This window comes from Cololabis saira, chromosome 3 (genome assembly GCF_033807715.1).
Source record: "Cololabis saira isolate AMF1-May2022 chromosome 3, fColSai1.1, whole genome shotgun sequence".
Taxonomy (NCBI): Eukaryota; Metazoa; Chordata; class Actinopteri; order Beloniformes; family Belonidae; genus Cololabis; species Cololabis saira.
Window position 1 is genome coordinate 29,075,445 of NC_084589.1, and position 18,516 is coordinate 29,093,960.

Sequence of the window (18,516 nt, forward strand, 5' to 3'; positions counted from 1 at the left end):
CCGAGATATGACAACTGAGTCGAATACTTTTTAATCCCTGGCGCACAAATAGAGTTTGTACTAGTTAAGTGGCATTAGTAGATGCGATGGGAGTGTGAATTTGTAGCATTACAACCTTCACAGACCCCTCACACACAGGACACAGTCTGTTTGAACTCCTCCCCTCTGACTCATTCCTGATCCTATCCAATCTGGTCACTCCCATAGAGAACCTCAGCATCTTCATCTCTGCTGCCTCCAGCTCTGCCTCCGGACTTTTCCTCAGTGACACTGTCTCTAGACCAAACAACATCGCTGGTCTCACCACAGTTTGTACACCTTTCATTTTATCTGAAACTCTTATATCACACGTCACACCTGACACTTTTCTCCACCTGTTCCATCCTGCCTGCACACGTTTCTTCACCTCTTTTCCACACTCTCCATTGCTCTGAAGGTTGATCCTAAGTACTTAAAATCCTCCACCTTCTTTATCACTTCTCCCAGTAACCTCACTCTTACACTTGGGTTCTACTCATTCACACACATATACTCCGTCTTGCTGCGGCTAACCTTCATTCTTCTCCTTTCCAGGGAAAACCTCCCCACCGCTGTAGCTTCTCCTCCACCTGTTCCCTGCTCTCACTACAGATCACAATGTCATCTGCAAACATCATAGTCCATGGTGATTCCTGTCTAACCTCGTATGTCAGCCTGTCCATCAGCCCTGAGCACCACAAGAAGGTGTTACGTTGCGCCTCTACTCGGTGTGTTACGGTTGCGCCTCTACTCGGTGTGTTACGGTTGCGCCTCTACTCGGTGTATTACGGTTGCGCCTCTACTCGGTGTGTTACGGTTGCGCCTCTACTCGGTGTGTTACGGTTGCGCCTCTACTCGGTGTATTACGGTTGCGCCTCTACTCGGTGTGTTACGGTTGCCCCTTCTACTCGGTGTATTACGGCGGCGCCTCTACTCGGTGTGTTACGGCGGCACCTCTACTCGGTGTATTACGGCTGCGCCTCTACTCTGTGTATTACGGTTGCGTCTCTACTCGGTGTATTACGTTGCGCCTCTACTCGGTGTATTACAGCTGCGCCTCTACTCGGTGTGTTACGGTTGCGCCTCTACTCGGTGTATTACAGCTGCGCCTCTACTCGGTGTATTACAGCTGCGCCTCTACTCGGTGTGTTACGTTGCGCCTCTACCCGGTGTGTTACGTTGCGCCTCTACTCGGTGTGTTATGGTTGCGCCTCTACTCGGTGTGTTATGGTTGCCCCTTCTACTCTGTGTATTATGGTTGCGTCTCTACTCGGTGTATTACGTTGCGCCTCTACTCGGTGTATTACAGCTGCGCCTCTACTCGGTGTGTTACGGTTGCGCCTCTACTCGGTGTATTACAGCTGCGCCTCTACTCGGTGTATTACAGCTGCGCCTCTACTCGGTGTATTACAGCTGCGCCTCTACTCGGTGTATTACGGTTGCGCCTCTACCCGGTGTGTTACGTTGCGCTTCTACTCGGTGTGTTACGGTTGCGCCTCTACCCGGTGTGTTACGTTGCGCTTCTACTCGGTGTGTTACGTTGCGCCTCTACTCTGGCCGCGTTCAGACTGCCAGCCAATATCCGATTTTTAGCCCATCCAGATTGAAACTGGATGACTCTTTTGAAGTCTGAACAGTCCCAAACCGCATGAGATCCGATTTTTGCAAACCAGATCGACCTCCGGGAGGTAGTTTCATATCCGATCCATATCGCATTTGGGCAGATGCGTCTCAGTCTGAACAGCTCCAAACACTCAGATCGGATATGACTGTCCCAGACGCTCCAAACCACCCGCCCATTTCCAGTTGTGGAGCTACTCATCCTTTCGCAGAGAGCATGTACAATCTCTGATGTCACGTCAAAAACTATTATTTGTAGTTTAAGTGTTGCAAATTCACATTACAACATGTTTTAATAGCAGAAAAAAAGACCGCATTTCCACGTACGGTGCGGGTCGCCGCGTACCCTTCGCCGTAGGTCTGCGTTGGTGTAACGCGGAACCATAAATCAGCCTTCAGTCGCGCTGTGAGCCTGAACCTGCAGCCCGTCAGCTCATCAGGAGGAGAGGTTAAAGAGCAGGGCTGCCAGTTGTTCATTGCTGGTTCGTTTTGTTAACTCTGAGCTTTGTTGGTTGGTTTGTTAGTTTGCTGGTGGTTTTGTTCTGAACACTTTTCTCTGTTTCTCATTTTGCTGGGACGTCGGGTCCCTCCGCCGAGACACAACTTTTGCGGTATGCGTTCATTGCATTCACTGTATCGGTACACATATTTTGGGATTTTTTTATATATATAAAAAAATAAAATTATAAAAAAATAAAGGATCCCCATAACCTTTGATTGGGTGGGCAGGACGCACGTATTGTTATTGTTTTTGATGTCGCAATTACATGACTTCACACAATACACGCGCTGGGTGACGCCTCCGCTCCGACGTCGTTGCTACGGCAACCCGTCAGATCAGTCAATGATGTGGCCCAGTCTGAACAGAGACAGATCCGATTTGGACACTTGCTAAAAACAGTGTGGACAGTCAGCCCTGAAAATCGGATATGAGAAGGAATCAGATATGAATCAGATTTGCCTGCAGTCTGAACGCGGCCTCTGTGTATTACGGTTGCGCCTCTACTCGGTGTGTTACGGCTGCGCCTCTACTCGGTGTGTTACGGTTGCGCCTCTACTCGGTGTGTTACGGCTGCGCCTCTACTCGGTGTATTACGGCTGCGCCTCTACTCGGTGTATTACGGTTGCGCCTCTACTCGGTGTATTACGGCAGCGTCAGCAGCGTCGGGCCTCCTTCCTCGTCTCGGTTCTCCTGGTTCATTCAGCGACAGACAGGCAGACGGGCAGGTAGACAACCGAGGCGCTTCCCAGCCGGCTAGTAACCAGGCTGGCTCACGAAACTCACAATAGCAAGTGTCCTACTAAAATACGGAACTACTAAGCTCGCCATGGGGGATGTTGGTGACGTTTTGATGTCGATTTTGTCCACAATCCGCGTCCCAAAGCCCGGGGATCGCGTCCACAAAGACGAATGCGCGCTGTCATTCTCCTCGCCGGTGAGCACCTTTTACCATTGTTTCTGGTTTTCTCCCTTGCTTTACACTTATCTAACATAATGCTGGCACTGTTCCCCTTCAGTGTTTTCCTTTACTGCATCTTTTTCTTTGCGCTAACTGGCGAGCTAGTGTTCTGCTAAGCTAATAATGCAGTGTAATGGAAACTTAAGGCTGATCTATGGTTCCGCGTTACACCGACGCAGAGCCTACGCCGTAGGGTACGCGGCGACGCACACCGTACGGTGAGCGTCGCGTACCCTACGGCGTAGTTTTGCGTCGATTTAACGCAGAACCATAATTCAGGCGTTAGCTGCTTTAGCTTCACTGCTAACTCATCCTGCTTTTATTCAAACAATGCTCCCAAAGTTTCACATTTCACTTGTTATTTTTATATGCACACTTGCTTTAATTCATTTGTTGGTATTGAGTGATACAATTAAGCATTTTGACAGAAGAGCTACCATATGACCAAGGCTAAAATATAGTATTTTAACTATTTTTTACTATTTAACTTAATTTTAAACCTGTTTGCTCTAGTATTTTTTCTTATTGACTTTATTTTTATTTATTTTATGTCGGACAAGAGGGAAACTTACTTTCGATTTCTTGTATTTTATGAAAAATTGACAATAAAGATGACTTTGACTTTTTTTTTTACTCTGACTACAGTAGCTGATGCATTTCTGTTCTGATGCGTTGGTTTTAGTTTCCTTTTTTTTTTTAATTAATATTTATTTAGGTCAATCACAAGCATAAAAATCAACAAACGAGATAACAAACACACAGGTTTTTCCCTGGTCAACTTTGTGATTATTTTGACTCGAAAAAGTCTGGGCTTGAAACATAAAGCTTATCTTCCCCACCTTTTAACATAATAGAATATAAAAAAAGAACAAATTAAGTATCATGAGGTTACACAAAATAATAATAATGATGATGATAATAATAATAGCTTAAATAACTGTGGGCCTCCTCCTACCTACTAACTTTTTTTATCATTCTCATTTTACTAATTGTACTTGTCTTTGTTTCTGTTTTCTGTTTTCTTTTTCTTATTGCATTTTTATCTTCTCTGCTTTTAACACCTTACCTGCCTATATTGGACTACAGATGGAAACTAGCCTTGTGCTACAATCTGGCACATTTACATATGTATATATGTTCATCAATGTGCATTGTCCGGAGAAATAAATAAAGTAAAGTAAAGTAATAATAGAAATAATAATGATAATAGTGATAGCTCTGAAAACAGAAAGTGAAAAGATGCTAAAGAAACCGACAAAACCAATTTAGGTTGTCATTTCATCTCATGCACGTGTACATTCTTCTTTGTTTGCTTATTGTGGTTCTATATATGTGTCCAGTACCTTTGCTTTGAATAATCCTGCGATGATTTAAGATGATTTGCGATATAAAAACGAGTCGCAATTACTTTTTTTTTTTTTTAACAGGAGAGTGAAGGAGGCCTGTATGTGTGCATGAACAGTTTTCTGGGTTTTGGGAGTCAGTATGTGGAGAGGCACAATGCTCGCTCAGGTCAAAGGGCTTACCTGCACATCACCAGGACTCGTAAGGCTAAGGTAACCCCTTCATAATTTCTCATTGACATATATTTAAACCGTCTTTGAAAGGACTCAGATATATGTCTTCTGTGTTCACTGATTTAATGGCAAAAACTCACCTGATTTCCTGTTATATTCTCACAGAAGGAAGATGACAACAATTCTGGCTCCGGACACCCACCTAAGAAAAAGCCCACCAGGCTGGCTATTGGTGAGTGCACGGGACATATAGCTAAACAAAACAATACTTACCAAAATACATGAAGCCTAAAATAACATTTTTAAACATTCAAATAACATTATGTTATTTAGTCTGGATTTTTACACTGCCAGGAAGGGAAAGGAATGAGATTATATTTGGTGAGACTCCATGTGGAAAAGAGTCACAGCATTTGAATTCTTACTTTGGAGATTTTTATCATGGGCCATGTCAAAGGACTTACACCAAATGACTTTTGGAAAACAAACATTTTTGAAGACTTTTTAAAAGACTAACATACTCTTTCACATTTAAGAACCATAAAACAGATTTTATTTGCAGATTAAAGATTTTGCATAGATACGGTATCTTGCGTGTCATTATTTACATCTCTACAACTGGATTTCTAAGCAAATCAAGACAATGGTCCTGTTGATTGGTGAGACTAATTATGTCATGGAATGACAGTTTGGAAGAAACAAGACTAAACACTTGCCATATTATCAAATGTTTCATTTTTGCTATAACGTCCTAATGTCAAGATTAGGGATGGGAATTGATTTGGGAATTGATATTTATGATTCTAATTCCATTTTTGATTCTGCTTAACGATTCGGTTCTTTATCGATTCCCTTATCGAGTCTCATTTGAGAGAGAGAAAAAAAAAAAAGGACAACAGAAGGTTGATTAGCATCACCAATATCAAACTGTGCATTTTGCAAATCTGTAACCCTAACCCTTTGATGAAATATCCACTTTGCAAGTATTGCAATTTGCCGTGTTGTCTGTTTTACTAAAATGTAACTAGACTTTTGAGCGTTTGTCACTTGGGCCCCATGTTCACTATTGACTGCTTGCTTGCAACATTAGGCAACATGCGTGATAACGTAATTCGTGCCCACAGGAATCAAAACGGGAATCGTTTGCAAATTATGCAAGCAATTCCAAGGAATTGAAACACTGGGAACAGGTTCTGAACAAGAACCGGTTCTCGATTCCCATTCTTAGTCAAGATGTAGAAAAGACTGTCTCCAATAGCCACAATACAATACTGTCTCCAATAGGCACAATACACCTAATGACTGAGATCATGGGAGTGTCTGTATACAAGACTTCAAGATTTCCCCCCAACTGTTGTCTGTGATTTGTAAACACTTGTATTAAGTGAAGGTCAGCATGAATTTGCAGTGAGTACACTGGAAAAGTTCTGTTCTTAAGGCTTTTCAATACAGATGTTGTGTCCAGATGTCCATCTTTCATGTCAAGTTGCAGTGTCTTCATTCTTTTGTAGGATGAGTTAAAGGGTAGCTGAAAGCACTGCTGCTTACCTTTTGTAGCCATCACCTTCTTTGTTGGTATCTTTTTTTCTTCAAAATGCTTGGCAACTGCTTGGAGAGCTGCATAGCTTCTCTTTTTTGATACACCGTTTGGGAGAGAAACTATTTATTTATAAAGCTTTGAGAAATGTGTTGTCCACAACTAGTCATTCTTTATTATGCTTTGGATAAGCCATAAGGTAAACACTTATGAAGTTATGAGTAAGGGTGTTTATGAATTTTCACGTTTTTTCTTTTTTTAATTATTATGAATGAACAAAAACACTGATAATTTCTATAAACATATATTGTGTTGGAAAGGAAAAACTGTGGCCACATTATTTATTTTCCTAACTAACGCCACAGAAAGAAAAATTCCACAACACTATCTGCTAATCAATAATCAACTTCATGTCCTCCACACAGTTCTTTGATCACATGTTCTGAATGTTAGGTTCTGCCCACAAAATACTTATCAATACCTATCACTTACATTATACTTATCAGTACATATCCACCAAAGATATTCATGTAATTGCAGTCTGGATTTGGATGTGGATCTAATCTGCATCCACATTGTTTTCACCACATGCCATACAATCCTACATGCAACTTCACGCTGCTTGATTACAGCATCAGAAATTTTGACCAATTCTACCTGAAATCTTTTACATATACTGATCACATTGGGTTTCTTGTGAGAAGGTCACATCTTTATCTTCTCCTGTGTTGTTCTTCATTTGTCCAGGGATTGAAGGAGGTTTTGACGTAGAGCAGGAACTATATGAAGAGGATGTGAAGGTGGTCATTTTACCAGACAGACAAGAAGTGACTTCAGAGGACCTTTCCACCATGCCTGACGTTGTGAGAGAGAGGGTGAGATATTTTTGAAAATGTCACAGCCCGATATGAGTTAATATCTGCACACATTCACAGTTGCGAATTGATTTTGATATAAAAATACTTTGTTTGCTTTCAATAATACATCACATAGTTCAGACGCTTTCTGCAAAGATAGATACTCCACATATTTTTGAAAACTTAATGTTAAAGCTGTATCGTTTAGCATGCTGTGGTATTCCATCAGGGAATTGTGATATCTTAATTTTGATTTTAATTATTTATTTTTTAGATTTGTAGAACAAAGCTGCAAAGTGACATCATAAGCTCTTACTCAAATCTAAGTGTTGCCTTTTGATTTATCGTTTTTCCTTCTAGGTGTCTTTGTCAATGGCGGGCATCATGGCAGCTGACTCAGTGTCTCATACTTTACAAGTTCAGCAGTGGGACGGAGAGGTGAGAAATGAGTCCAAATATGCTGCTGACCTTAAACAGCTCGACAATGGAGTCAAGATTCCACCCAGGTGAGTTCATAGGAGTAAAGCTGACCATGTTTCTTCTGGATTTTAAACACAGCTGATCCTATATTCCTTTTTAAAAGTTATATAAATTTTAAGGAAAAACACATTTTCCAAATGTAAATCCTTTAGTGTATTAATAGGTTTTTCACAAAAGAAGAAAATATGGTGTTATCAATTCTACTGCAATCTGTCAATTCACCTTGTTATTATTTTGTCAATGCTGCTGCTCCAATAATGATTTTCAAGATAGATATTCATGCTCCGTTGTATCAACTAAAAGACCATAACGATGTCAATTGAAGTCAAAGTGAAAATGTAATAACATTAGGGGTGTAACAATATATCGTGCCACGAAATTTCGCGATACACAAACGTCACGATACGTGTCGTGGAGGCGACAACCTGTATCGCGATATTGGGTTATTAATATTAATCTATTGTGTTGACTAGAAACGCGCATCCGACCACGCGTGCCGACCCACGGACCAAAATCTTCCTCCGCTCAGAAGAAAGTAGTCCCGTTTTGCGGTCCTGTTTTGAGCTCTAAACCTTTACTTATTTAAGTCTGGTGTAGAGTTAAGCCTTACCTTATTAAATTAAATTAAACCTTTTTGGGGTCGTGAGTAGGATAAACACGGGGACAACTTCTGCGTGAGTTTGCGTGTACTTCAATGTCCCTCAACAGTGTAGGATTTCAGAACATCAACACAACACCTAGTGCTGTATCACTCCGCCCAATCTAAAACATATTAACAACTACAGATATACTGACTAGTGTCATTATAGTCCCTGATTTACAGAATATAAAGAATATATTTATAAAATAATGAACCCTGAATTACCAAAATAACCTTCTTAACAAAAATAAATCTCCTCTTACACTTATAAGGTGAGCATGAATCAATCTTTTTTATGATGTAAAATTGTATGTATTTATTTACTTTTATTTATTTATTTAATTTTAGTTGTTAAATTTCTGGAAAAGTCAAATCATACATGAGAGAAACTATTCAGTTTAGGGCAAAATATTTTTACTTGTATGAAACTGAAGATGCATAATGCAAACCTGACATTTACTTTTAGTTCAGTTTGTGGAAAATGGTTGGCCTGGCTTTCTCTTTAAAACTTAAACAGTTATAAAGCATTACAAACTGTAACAATAGGGCAAATGCACAGCATTGTTTTGTATTATGTGTCTTTCAAATAAAAGACAATTTTTTCCAATCATATATTCCTCTATCAAGGTTGTTAAAAAATATTGCTATAATATCGTATCGTATCGTTATCGTGACCTCAATATCGTGTATCGTACCGTATCGTGAGATTAGTGTATCGTTACACCCCTAAATAACATACAAATAGGCTGGTGTCTGTAAACCTTCGGCCGGTGCCGGTATATCAGAGGGTTTATGTTTCTTTTCTCTTCTTTTTCCTCTTTCTTTATCTTAGTGGCTGGCGGTGTGAAGTGTGCGATCTCCAGGAGAATATTTGGATGAACTTGACAGATGGCAAATTGCTTTGTGGTCGGAAGTACTTTGACGGCTCTGGGGGCAACAACCACGCCCTTCTCCACTTCCAGGAGACAGGGTACCCACTTGCAGTCAAACTTGGCACCATCACTCCTGATGGCGCTGGTAAGAGAAAGCATGACAGATTTTCCATGGTGAAGATGCCAAGAATGTTGTTGTTTGTGTACTCTGTAGTCTGTATTTATAGGAAGTTTGTAATTGTACTGGTCATTTGTATCCGTCTGTGTGCCATTAGTCCCAACTGCAGCTCTTGTTTTCTGTCTAGATGTCTATTCCTACGATGAGGATGACATGGTGGTGGACTCCAAACTACCCGAGCACCTAGCGCACTTTGGAATTGACATGATGACTATGGAGAAGGTAAGTTTTATGTTGATGCTGAAGTTCAGTTGAAATAAACTTAATAAAATGTGTTTTATTGTCCACTTTTTGGCAATTGCAAGTGTCAGACAGTTCCATTTTTCTTACCAGTTTTCACCATCAGTCAAGGTCTTATAGACAGCGGTATTGATCAGCCTTCTACTTTACAACCGTCGGGCTGCAATTTTTTTTTTTTTTGCGAGATATTGGATTTTATTTCTCTTGCTAGACATTTATACACGTCTGCATTATAGATTAGCTGTTGGTTGTATTGTATTACTAAAATGCTCTGAAATTCAACTGCACTGTTGGAAAACCAGCGAAAGCCTTTGTAAATGTGACCAGCTGTGTGATTCACATTGCTAATGTATTTCTGCACAGACTCAATGATGTGGCACAGATGAGGTGAAGAAATGCTGCTGTGACAAAGCTCAAGACTGATTGTTGCACTTAACACAGCATTTTTCATTTTGATTTAATTTTCTCTTGTGCGTCTGCTGTGTCATTATTACCACAGCCCTGCTGATTTTGGTCATCATCATTGCCTTGCAAAGAATTTAGTTTTTTTTATTACTTTAAATCCGTTAACTTGTAATCCTTTTGAATTCTCTGCTCTCAGACTGAGAGGACAATGACCGAGCTGGAGATTGCTGTGAATCAGCGTGTAGGGGAGTGGGAGGTTATCCAAGAGTCGGGTACGACCCTGAGGCCCTTGTTTGGGCCTGGCCTGACCGGTATGAAGAACCTGGGAAACAGCTGCTACCTCAATTCTGTCATGCAAGTGCTCTTCACTGTTCCAGACTTCGAGAGCAAGTCAGTACCCTCTTTATTTTTTACAATCTTTATTCCGCTGTCCTTCTTAAATGTAGTTTCTTTTGATGGACTGAAAGTAAAATATCATTTTTTTTTTTAGTTAATGATCAAACCAGTAGAGATAAAATAAATCACACTACCCAGCATTAATTCGATGATGACAAGATTCAATTCATAGCCTTATAACCTTTCCTTACAGGTACGTGTCTAATATTGACAAAATAGTTGATGATGCGCCAAGTGATCCAACTCAAGACTTCAAAACGCAAGTGTAAGTGTCTTTATTATGCATGACAAACTTTTTCTTTACCATAATATGCCTGAAACCACAATTTGATGATGTAGCAGGGGAGAGAGGATTATGTTGGATAATATACATTAGGAACCGTGAGTTTCTTTTATGAAACACACATTCTCCCAACGATTCTGATGTATTTTTTTTTAGAAATATAACCATCATGTTCAGTAGATGAGAGAAACTATTTACATAAATATATGCACGGACTCACTCTATCAAGTTCAGGATTGATCATAAACCCCCAAAACATTAATGGGGGTTATTTTTCTGAATCAAAACACTCTGTTGATCTCTATCTTGGCCAACTTAAAACAAGACTCCTCTCATATCACGTTAACTCAGTGCCACCGGAGTAGAAAAGAAGTTTGTTTCTATTTTGTCGTGTTCAGACTGATGAGAGTTAGATATTGCCAACAATTTAACATATTGATTGAATTCTTTTTTTGTGGTCCTAGTTCAGTTCAATTTGTTAGTCTTATTCTTCTTATCTCATTATTTGTCAATTCTCTTCTATTGCTCTCATGTTATTTTTTTGCTTTCTTTTTGATGATCAATATTTTTCGGGCTTCAGCTATCGAATATTTTGGTAATTTATTTTGGATTTTTTTCATTGAATATTCCATCGATTAATTGAGTAATCGGATGAAACTTACTTTTGCTTAATTAAAGCCCAAACATAAATATACAAGACAGATAACTTAATGAAACCAATTTGTTTCCATTATAAAAATATTTGACATTTATGCAAACTAATAAAATTAAAAATGTTCCCAAACAAATAAATACAATTAGTTCAAACTTAACATTTCCTTATACATTAAATAAAAATAAATAACATTTTTTCCCACTTAGTATTAAAAATAAAATATAAAATATTCTTAAACACTGCCTTTAAGGAACAAGAGTCTTACACAATGTGAACCGGGACCTTCATTTTTAACTTAAATGATCCAACACCTTCGACGTCTTCTGTCTCTTTCACTTTGTTGCGTTTTCTCATTGTCACTCTCACTGTTTTCGGCACCTGGCTGGCGTCTGTACAAAAAAAAAAATGTTTACACACGTTACAAAAAGCCTGCCCCCGTCTTCTTCTGCTTTATAGGGGACGTATGTCTGTAATCACCTTGTGTCACGCTAAAAAGAATCCGTGCGAAACGTGAGCTTTTAATTTATTTTTTAATCAAACGAGGCTTCAAGGCAGAAGAAATTCCCTGATAATGTTTTTTCAAATCAAGTTACTCAAGTAGGTTTTTACAGGTATGAACATTTCTTATTTTTTTTTTTTTTAACTGTTTTAGGGTTTCCAGCTTAATCCTGCCTCGGTCATGTCATGCTTAACTACATTCGCTTGCAAAATCTTTCAATTTCAACTTTTATTACCGGAATAGTTTTGCTACTTGCAAATCAGCATTCAGAACCAGTCATTCAGGCTTGTCTCAATAAGTTGAGAAAACACAGAAGCACCACAAACTACAGGGCACAAATGGATGGATGCACAAATTATGGCAGAAAAAGAAGTAAATTAACTAGTAAATCAGTCTTCAACAGTTTCAAACCCGTTAGATTCTAAACTGCAAATGAAACGCCCTCAAACCATAGAAATATATAACATTATCAGTTAGTGTCAGCAGTTAAACATTTGCGACATACCTCCTGCTTCAGCTGTCTGTACGCTTCTGTGAACTGTGCTTAAGCCCTGCCATCAGCATCAGCAGGAAACTAAACAGCTTCTCCCCACAGGCCGTCAGATTTATTAACCCTGCCTCCTCCCTAAATACAACCACATACACACTCGCACAGACATTGACTCTGACAGTGTATGACTGCACTGCACTGTTGGAGTATGACTGAATGTTTGTATTTTTTCTAATTATTATATGCATCTTTTATCTGCAGTTTTTATTATGTTTTCCACTATACTTTCTGGTCAAGAACACTATTTAATTCTCATCTTTATACATATGCACAACAAAAAAAATAAAGTAATCTTTATCCAACATTCCATCAATCGTCGTTTTTTTAGACTTTAATACAGAAATACTAGTTCTACAAAGCGTTTGTTTATTTTCTGGGTGCACTCAAAGTGTGTCCTAAGTCTTATCAGATCATTTGAGTCATTCATAATGAGATTTTTCATAATGCAGTCACTCATTTTACTCTTAGCTCTACTTCTGTTGTGGTGTGCAAAAGCTTTTTTTCTTCTTCTTTTTCTAATAATCTTACCAGAAAAAGTAAAATGTAATCTCAATGACTAGACGATCCACCATGCTAATTAAGAATTTAAAATACATAAAGACCTGTACTCAGATCTTTTCCTGTGTGACAATTTGGTATTCTCTTGCATGTGCACTCATGAGCTTTGTTTGTTCAGGGCCAAGCTGGGTTATGGTCTGGTTTCAGGAGATTATTCCAAACCAGCACCAGACCATGGAGATGAAAATGGTGCATCTGAACCCAGGGTAAGAAGAAACACTTATAGGACTAAAGTTTAGAGATTCTTTTGCACGGGGGTCTTGTTCTAGGTCTCTAAAAGGCCCTTGAGACAATTTGTATTGTAATAGATTCTATAAAAATAGCATTGAATTAAACTGAATTGTACTGAATAGATATCAAGGTTTTATTCTGGGATTTACTCCCTAATAAATGAGTTTAATTGAACTCTGTTTAATAATAGCTTTCCCTGTAGACTAATGCTGTATTGCATCCTTGTCTTCCAGGGAGACCAAATTGGAATAGCACCACAAATGTTCAAAGCACTTGTTGGACGGGGACACCCAGAGTTCTCCACTAATCGACAACAGGATGCTCAGGAGTTTTTATTGCACTTCATAAACATGGTGGAGGTAAAATTGCTCTTCCATTCTTCTTCTCTCACTAGTCATCAATTATCTTGCTTTTTCTGTCATTATTTATTTTATTTTTCCTCCCACAGAGGAACTGTCGTTCTGGGGCCAATCCATCCGAAGCATTCAGGTTCCTGGTGGAGGAGAGGATTGTGTGTCAGCAGTCACAAAAAGCCAAGTACACACAGCGGGTGGATTACATTGTTCAGCTGCCCGTACCCATGGACCAGGCTACCAACACAGGTACGGAGCTGATGGGCTTCATTGTCCCATTTGGTCGTGTTTTTACAGTCACTAAGCGCTTCTCCAGCTGGGGAGAGATGCATGTGTGTCGTTGGGTTTAGTTCTCAATGTGCTACAAGTGGCAGGAATGCACCAGGGACAACGGAGGAAAAAAATAATAATCACAATTATTTTGATCAATACTAAAATCAAGATTACTTAACGCAGTTACCCACTGACTTTTGGAATACATTGTACTTATCAAACTTGACATCAAAAGGTTGAAATTACCCCAGTAATTGTAATTTCCAGACTAAATAAATTCCCAGACTAAGTAAAATGATTCCAGTCAACAGAGCAGATGCTGGTAGATCTGCACAGATAATATTTAACATCAGGCTGACATCAACATTACTCATGAATCACTCACTCATGGCAGGTGGACTATGCCTGACCTGTGAATCTCATTCAGAGTATGTGGCAAAATGTTTTATACATTTATTTAGCTTGGTTACATTTTTTCTGTGTATGTTCGTGATTGTTGACATTTGTATTTCTTTTTTTTTTTCTTTTTAAAACCCTCAACTGCAGAAGAGCTTCAGGAAGCAGAGCGCCACCGTGAGGAGGGGGACACGTCAGCTCCTACAGTGCGAGCACAAATCCCCTTCACAGCCTGCATGGCAGCTCTGAGTGAACCAGAGGTTCTCACAGATTTCTGGAGCTCAGCTGTCCAAGCCAAAACTACTGCAACCAAGTATGAACAGAGATGGCCACACTAAACCCCACTGATACATTGACATACATTCTTTTTTCAAGATTTTTTTTTTTTTTTTTTTTTTTTTTTTTTATGAATGAAGGAATGAATTAATCGTTTTATTTGTTTTTATTAAAAATCTGCATTTTTCTTTTGTTTAAACAGAACAACCCGCTTTGCCTCTTTCCCCGACCATCTGGTTATCCAGATTAAGAAGTTCACCTTTGGCCTTGACTGGGTGCCCAAGAAACTGGGTGAGTGAATTCCTTTTTTTTTTTTTTTTTTTTTTTTAAATATTTGTTCACGCTTTATTAATCTCAAAGGGAAATTAGATTACAGCAATTTTTAGCAAAAAGATCAAATAAAATGTCATAATAAAGAAGCCTTATGTACGGCTGTTGGAGTTGGGAGGACTGACTTCCTGTAGTTACAAATCCTTCTTTGCACATCAGTTTGAGAAGTTTGTTTAAGTCAGGCGTGAATGCAGAAGAAATTCAACATCTTGCTGCAAACACCAAAGGACCTACGCTTCCTTCAGTGTTTTCCAAGAGTGGAAAGTGTAATCAAGTTGTCACTGGTTCTCTCAAAATCTGCAATCATCTCCTTTTTGATTTTTTTTTTTTTTTTTTTTTAAGTTTGAAATTATTGGCCCCACATGCAACAAACTGCTCCTCCACTTGTCTGTGCTCAGTCTAATGTCCACTACTAATAAACCCTGCAACGGCCCTGAATGATTATTCCTGCAGATCAGAGGTTTCTGAGTTGTGAGCAAAACGAAGGTTGAATTTAAAAAAACAAGTTTTTGTATTGTTATGCACAAATGTGTGAATTTTAAACAGAGGTAGGGACTTTCTACTAACTGAAACAAAGCAGTATTGTTATATGGTAGGTTATTTCTTTTGTTTCTGTTTTTTAATTCCTGAAACTAAAGCAGAACCACATCTTCTAGAGATAAATTACACAGCTGCAGTGCTTGTTCATTTTGTGGCCCAGCCTTCATTAAAAGGCATAACAAACGATAACGACTTATGCTTTTTTTTTTTTTTTTTTTTTTTGAGGTTACTTCTAAAGTTATTTTAAAATATCCTTCAATAAAAAAACAATTATCAGTAAAGGGATCTCCTCTTTGCAGCTAACTTTTCCCAGAGTTTTCCAATATCAGGGCATCATGTTGTACCTTCTTCTTTTTCAGTATAGTAGCAGTCACCTAAAGCAAGCTATTTAACACATTTTAAGTTTGATGGACTGAATATAAATAGTAGTTATTAAATGTGTGACTCTTGTGTGCAGATGTGAGCATAGACGTTCCCGACACCCTGGATCTCAGTGGACTGCGTGCCATGGGCCAGCAGCCCGGGGAGGAGCTCCTACCAGAGGTTGCCCCGCCCCCACTCATGACCCCAGACGTGGAGGTTAAAGGTATCCTGGGTTCCCATGGCAACGATGAGGACGACTCGCTCTACTCCCCACTGCTGTGTCAGTCTGTCTGTCTATTCTGCTCCTTTTCTTTTTTCTCCTGGGAATCTTATTTGTCCTCACCTGTGTCCTCCTTTACTTTTTTTCTACCTTTTCTGTTCTCCCGAGTCCGTCCGTAGTCGTTTTTGCTTTCTTTGGCATCTTTTGAGTTAATTTGATTTTACATTTCAAACAAAAAATCATAATTTCTTATTTTGTTGTATAATCTTTAAAAAAAAAGTGTACTCAGGTTGTGTTCTGTTTTGTACAAAATAAGTGTTTTAAACCAAAAAACAACGATGTCAGCAATGTAAAATCTATTTTCAAAACGGTATATCTAATTAGTTCAACTATTCCCTCTAAACTCGCTCTTAGCTCCAGTCCTCGATGACTCCACTGTGTCCCAGTTATGTGAAATGGGATTCCCATTAGAGGCCTGCAGAAAAGCGGTGTATTACACAGGGAACACTGGAATCGATGCTGCCATGAACTGGATTATGAGCCACATGGACGATCCAGGTAAGAGCAAAGTGAAGATTGACCGGAAATCATCACTGTGTCCGACCGCGGCTGTCAGTGTTCATGTTGTCGTCTCTCCCTCCGACTTCAGACTTTTCAGCTCCCCTGGTGCTGCCCGGCTGCAGCTCCGGGGCCGGGACGACACCCACAGAGAGTCTGTCTGAAGAACACCTGGCAACCATAGTTTCCATGGGCTTCAGCCGAGACCAGGCAACCAAAGCACTTCGAGCAACGGTTAGCAACAAACTCAAGCATGGAAATTTGGATAAATCTGTCCACTTTTAAATTTACACAGTAATGATTGGTTAAATCTATTAGAATACATTTAGTTTACAATCAATCAAAAGAGGGATTTTTTTTTAAATTCTCTTTGGTTTTGGAAAAAAGCTTTTACAAAAGTACATTATTCCAAATATATTTCTCTCAAATGGTGTTTGTTACAGAGTAATGTTCTGGACCGCGCTGTCGACTGGATCTTCTCTCACCTGGATGACCTGGAGTCCATGGACGTGTCTGAAGGAGGACGCTCGGCTGCAGAAAGCGAGGGAGGCAGGGAGCCTCCTCCTGGACCTCGCGTCAGAGACGGAGAAGGCAGTGAGTTCACGAGAGAGGAGGCCAAATGGATGATCTCTAAATAAGTTGCATAGTCAATGCCAGCTTTTTGCTTTCGTTGTCAATGTTTATAAAGTATATTTCATAGCTTCAGCTGAGCTCTTTCTCTCGTTCATTCAGAGTACGAGCTGTTTGCGTTCATCAGTCACATGGGGACGAGCACCATGTGTGGCCATTATGTCTGCCACATCAAGAAAGACCAACAGTGAGTATTTTATTGTCTGTTATTGAATTTAAATGATGTCAAGCAGGAGCATCTGTTCTGCATAGTAGACAAAAAATAAGCTACATTTAGAATTTATTCATCCACAGTATTTAATTTTCAATAGTACACATGTGTAAATGTTTCTAGCTGATACCATTTATTTTTGTGATGTATATTTTAGATTTTTTTTTTATTTTAGCTGTCAGAACATTGTGCACATCTAAAGAGCCATGTTGTCGTCATGAAACTGGTACTTTTAAGGCACCGCAGCAGGGGGCGCCATACCCCCGTTAATAGAGTTTAATAACATTACAACAAAGCTGCTCATGTTCAGTTTATAAAATGTAAAAGGTATTTAGACAAACGCATATTTAACTTGTATCTTGATAAGAAATGTTTTGCTTTTATTTCCTTTGAAGTTTGGCTTTTTTGAGCTGGTTGTTCTAGCAGAGGTTTATAGACTATTGTTTTTGTGTGTCACAGATGGGTTATCTTCAACGACCAGAAAGTGTGTGCTTCAGAGAAACCTCCAAAAGACCTGGGATACCTCTACTTCTATCGTAGAGTGGCTGAATGAGAAAAGAGCGTTCAGAGGGGAGGAGCAGAAACGTGGACGCTAAAAGACAACAAACAAAGTTCTTACAAATGCCCTGGCACGCTTCACAACTGACGAAAGTGTAAATAAGTGTCTCAAATTGCTTATATATACACAGTTAAATAAATTGGTGCAGATGTACAGATAATGTGTTGGGGAGGGAGGGGGGGCTGCCTCTTTTGATCCACTGATTACAAGCCATAGGCCTGACTGAGAAGCAGGTTTGGGTTGTTTACCAGAGCAACTGGGCTGAGTAAAACCGAGAGCCACCTGATTCCTGGTAACGCACGTGGACCACGTTTTACTCAGAACATCTATTTAGATAACTCGTAAAACCTGCTTCAGGGAACAACTGCAAGCATTACTTTGCTGAGTCCTCTCACTCCTCATTGATAAGTTTACTCGGCTGTCACCATTATTCATACTCCGACTATTGATTCCCACTGCCGTCGGTAGTCACTGCCCTTTTGCGTCTAAGTATGTTGCTTTCTGGGCCCTCTGGTTTCTCTGAATGGTTGCAGTCGGTGTCATTGGTTCATTAGACACTTTGACCTGTTTGAGACAAAAAAAGGAATCCACCAATACAAAAAATGTCAAAGTTGGATATTACAAGGATCTCACAAAAGTTAAAACTTCACTTAAAAGTTTGGTGAAGGTTTTACTTGAGGTATTCCTGTTTTACTTTGTTTTTATTTTGAAAACATGCTTTGTTACTTCTGCTGTGAGAAATAAAGAATTGTCTTTCTGTCATTATGTCTCTTCTTGTTTTTTCTCAACTAGCGTTATCACTACCGGTACT

The 18,516-nt window shown here is 39.4% G+C and overlaps 1 protein-coding gene across 2 annotated transcripts; it reads left to right on the top strand.

The window, feature by feature from the left end:
- Window positions 1-2,846: 2,846 nt before the first annotated feature.
- On the top strand, window positions 2,847-18,467 carry usp5 (ubiquitin specific peptidase 5 (isopeptidase T)). 2 transcript variants are annotated; one of them, XM_061717113.1, is made up of 20 exons: window positions 2,847-3,074; window positions 4,526-4,654; window positions 4,781-4,847; window positions 6,900-7,027; window positions 7,370-7,515; window positions 8,962-9,146; window positions 9,307-9,401; window positions 10,021-10,214; window positions 10,414-10,485; window positions 12,884-12,971; window positions 13,230-13,355; window positions 13,445-13,598; window positions 14,169-14,331; window positions 14,497-14,585; window positions 15,622-15,807; window positions 16,162-16,305; window positions 16,397-16,539; window positions 16,749-16,899; window positions 17,038-17,122; window positions 17,606-18,467. In XM_061717113.1, exons 1-20 carry the CDS (start codon window positions 2,967-2,969, stop codon window positions 17,697-17,699), a joined length of 2,547 nt encoding a protein of 848 aa, XP_061573097.1. In that variant the 5' UTR covers window positions 2,847-2,966; the 3' UTR covers window positions 17,700-18,467. The 2 variants fall into 2 exon arrangements, with proteins under 2 accessions (XP_061573097.1, XP_061573098.1); XM_061717114.1 differs by having other exon boundaries at window positions 15,622-15,750.
- The last annotated feature ends 49 nt before the right edge of the window (window positions 18,468-18,516 follow it).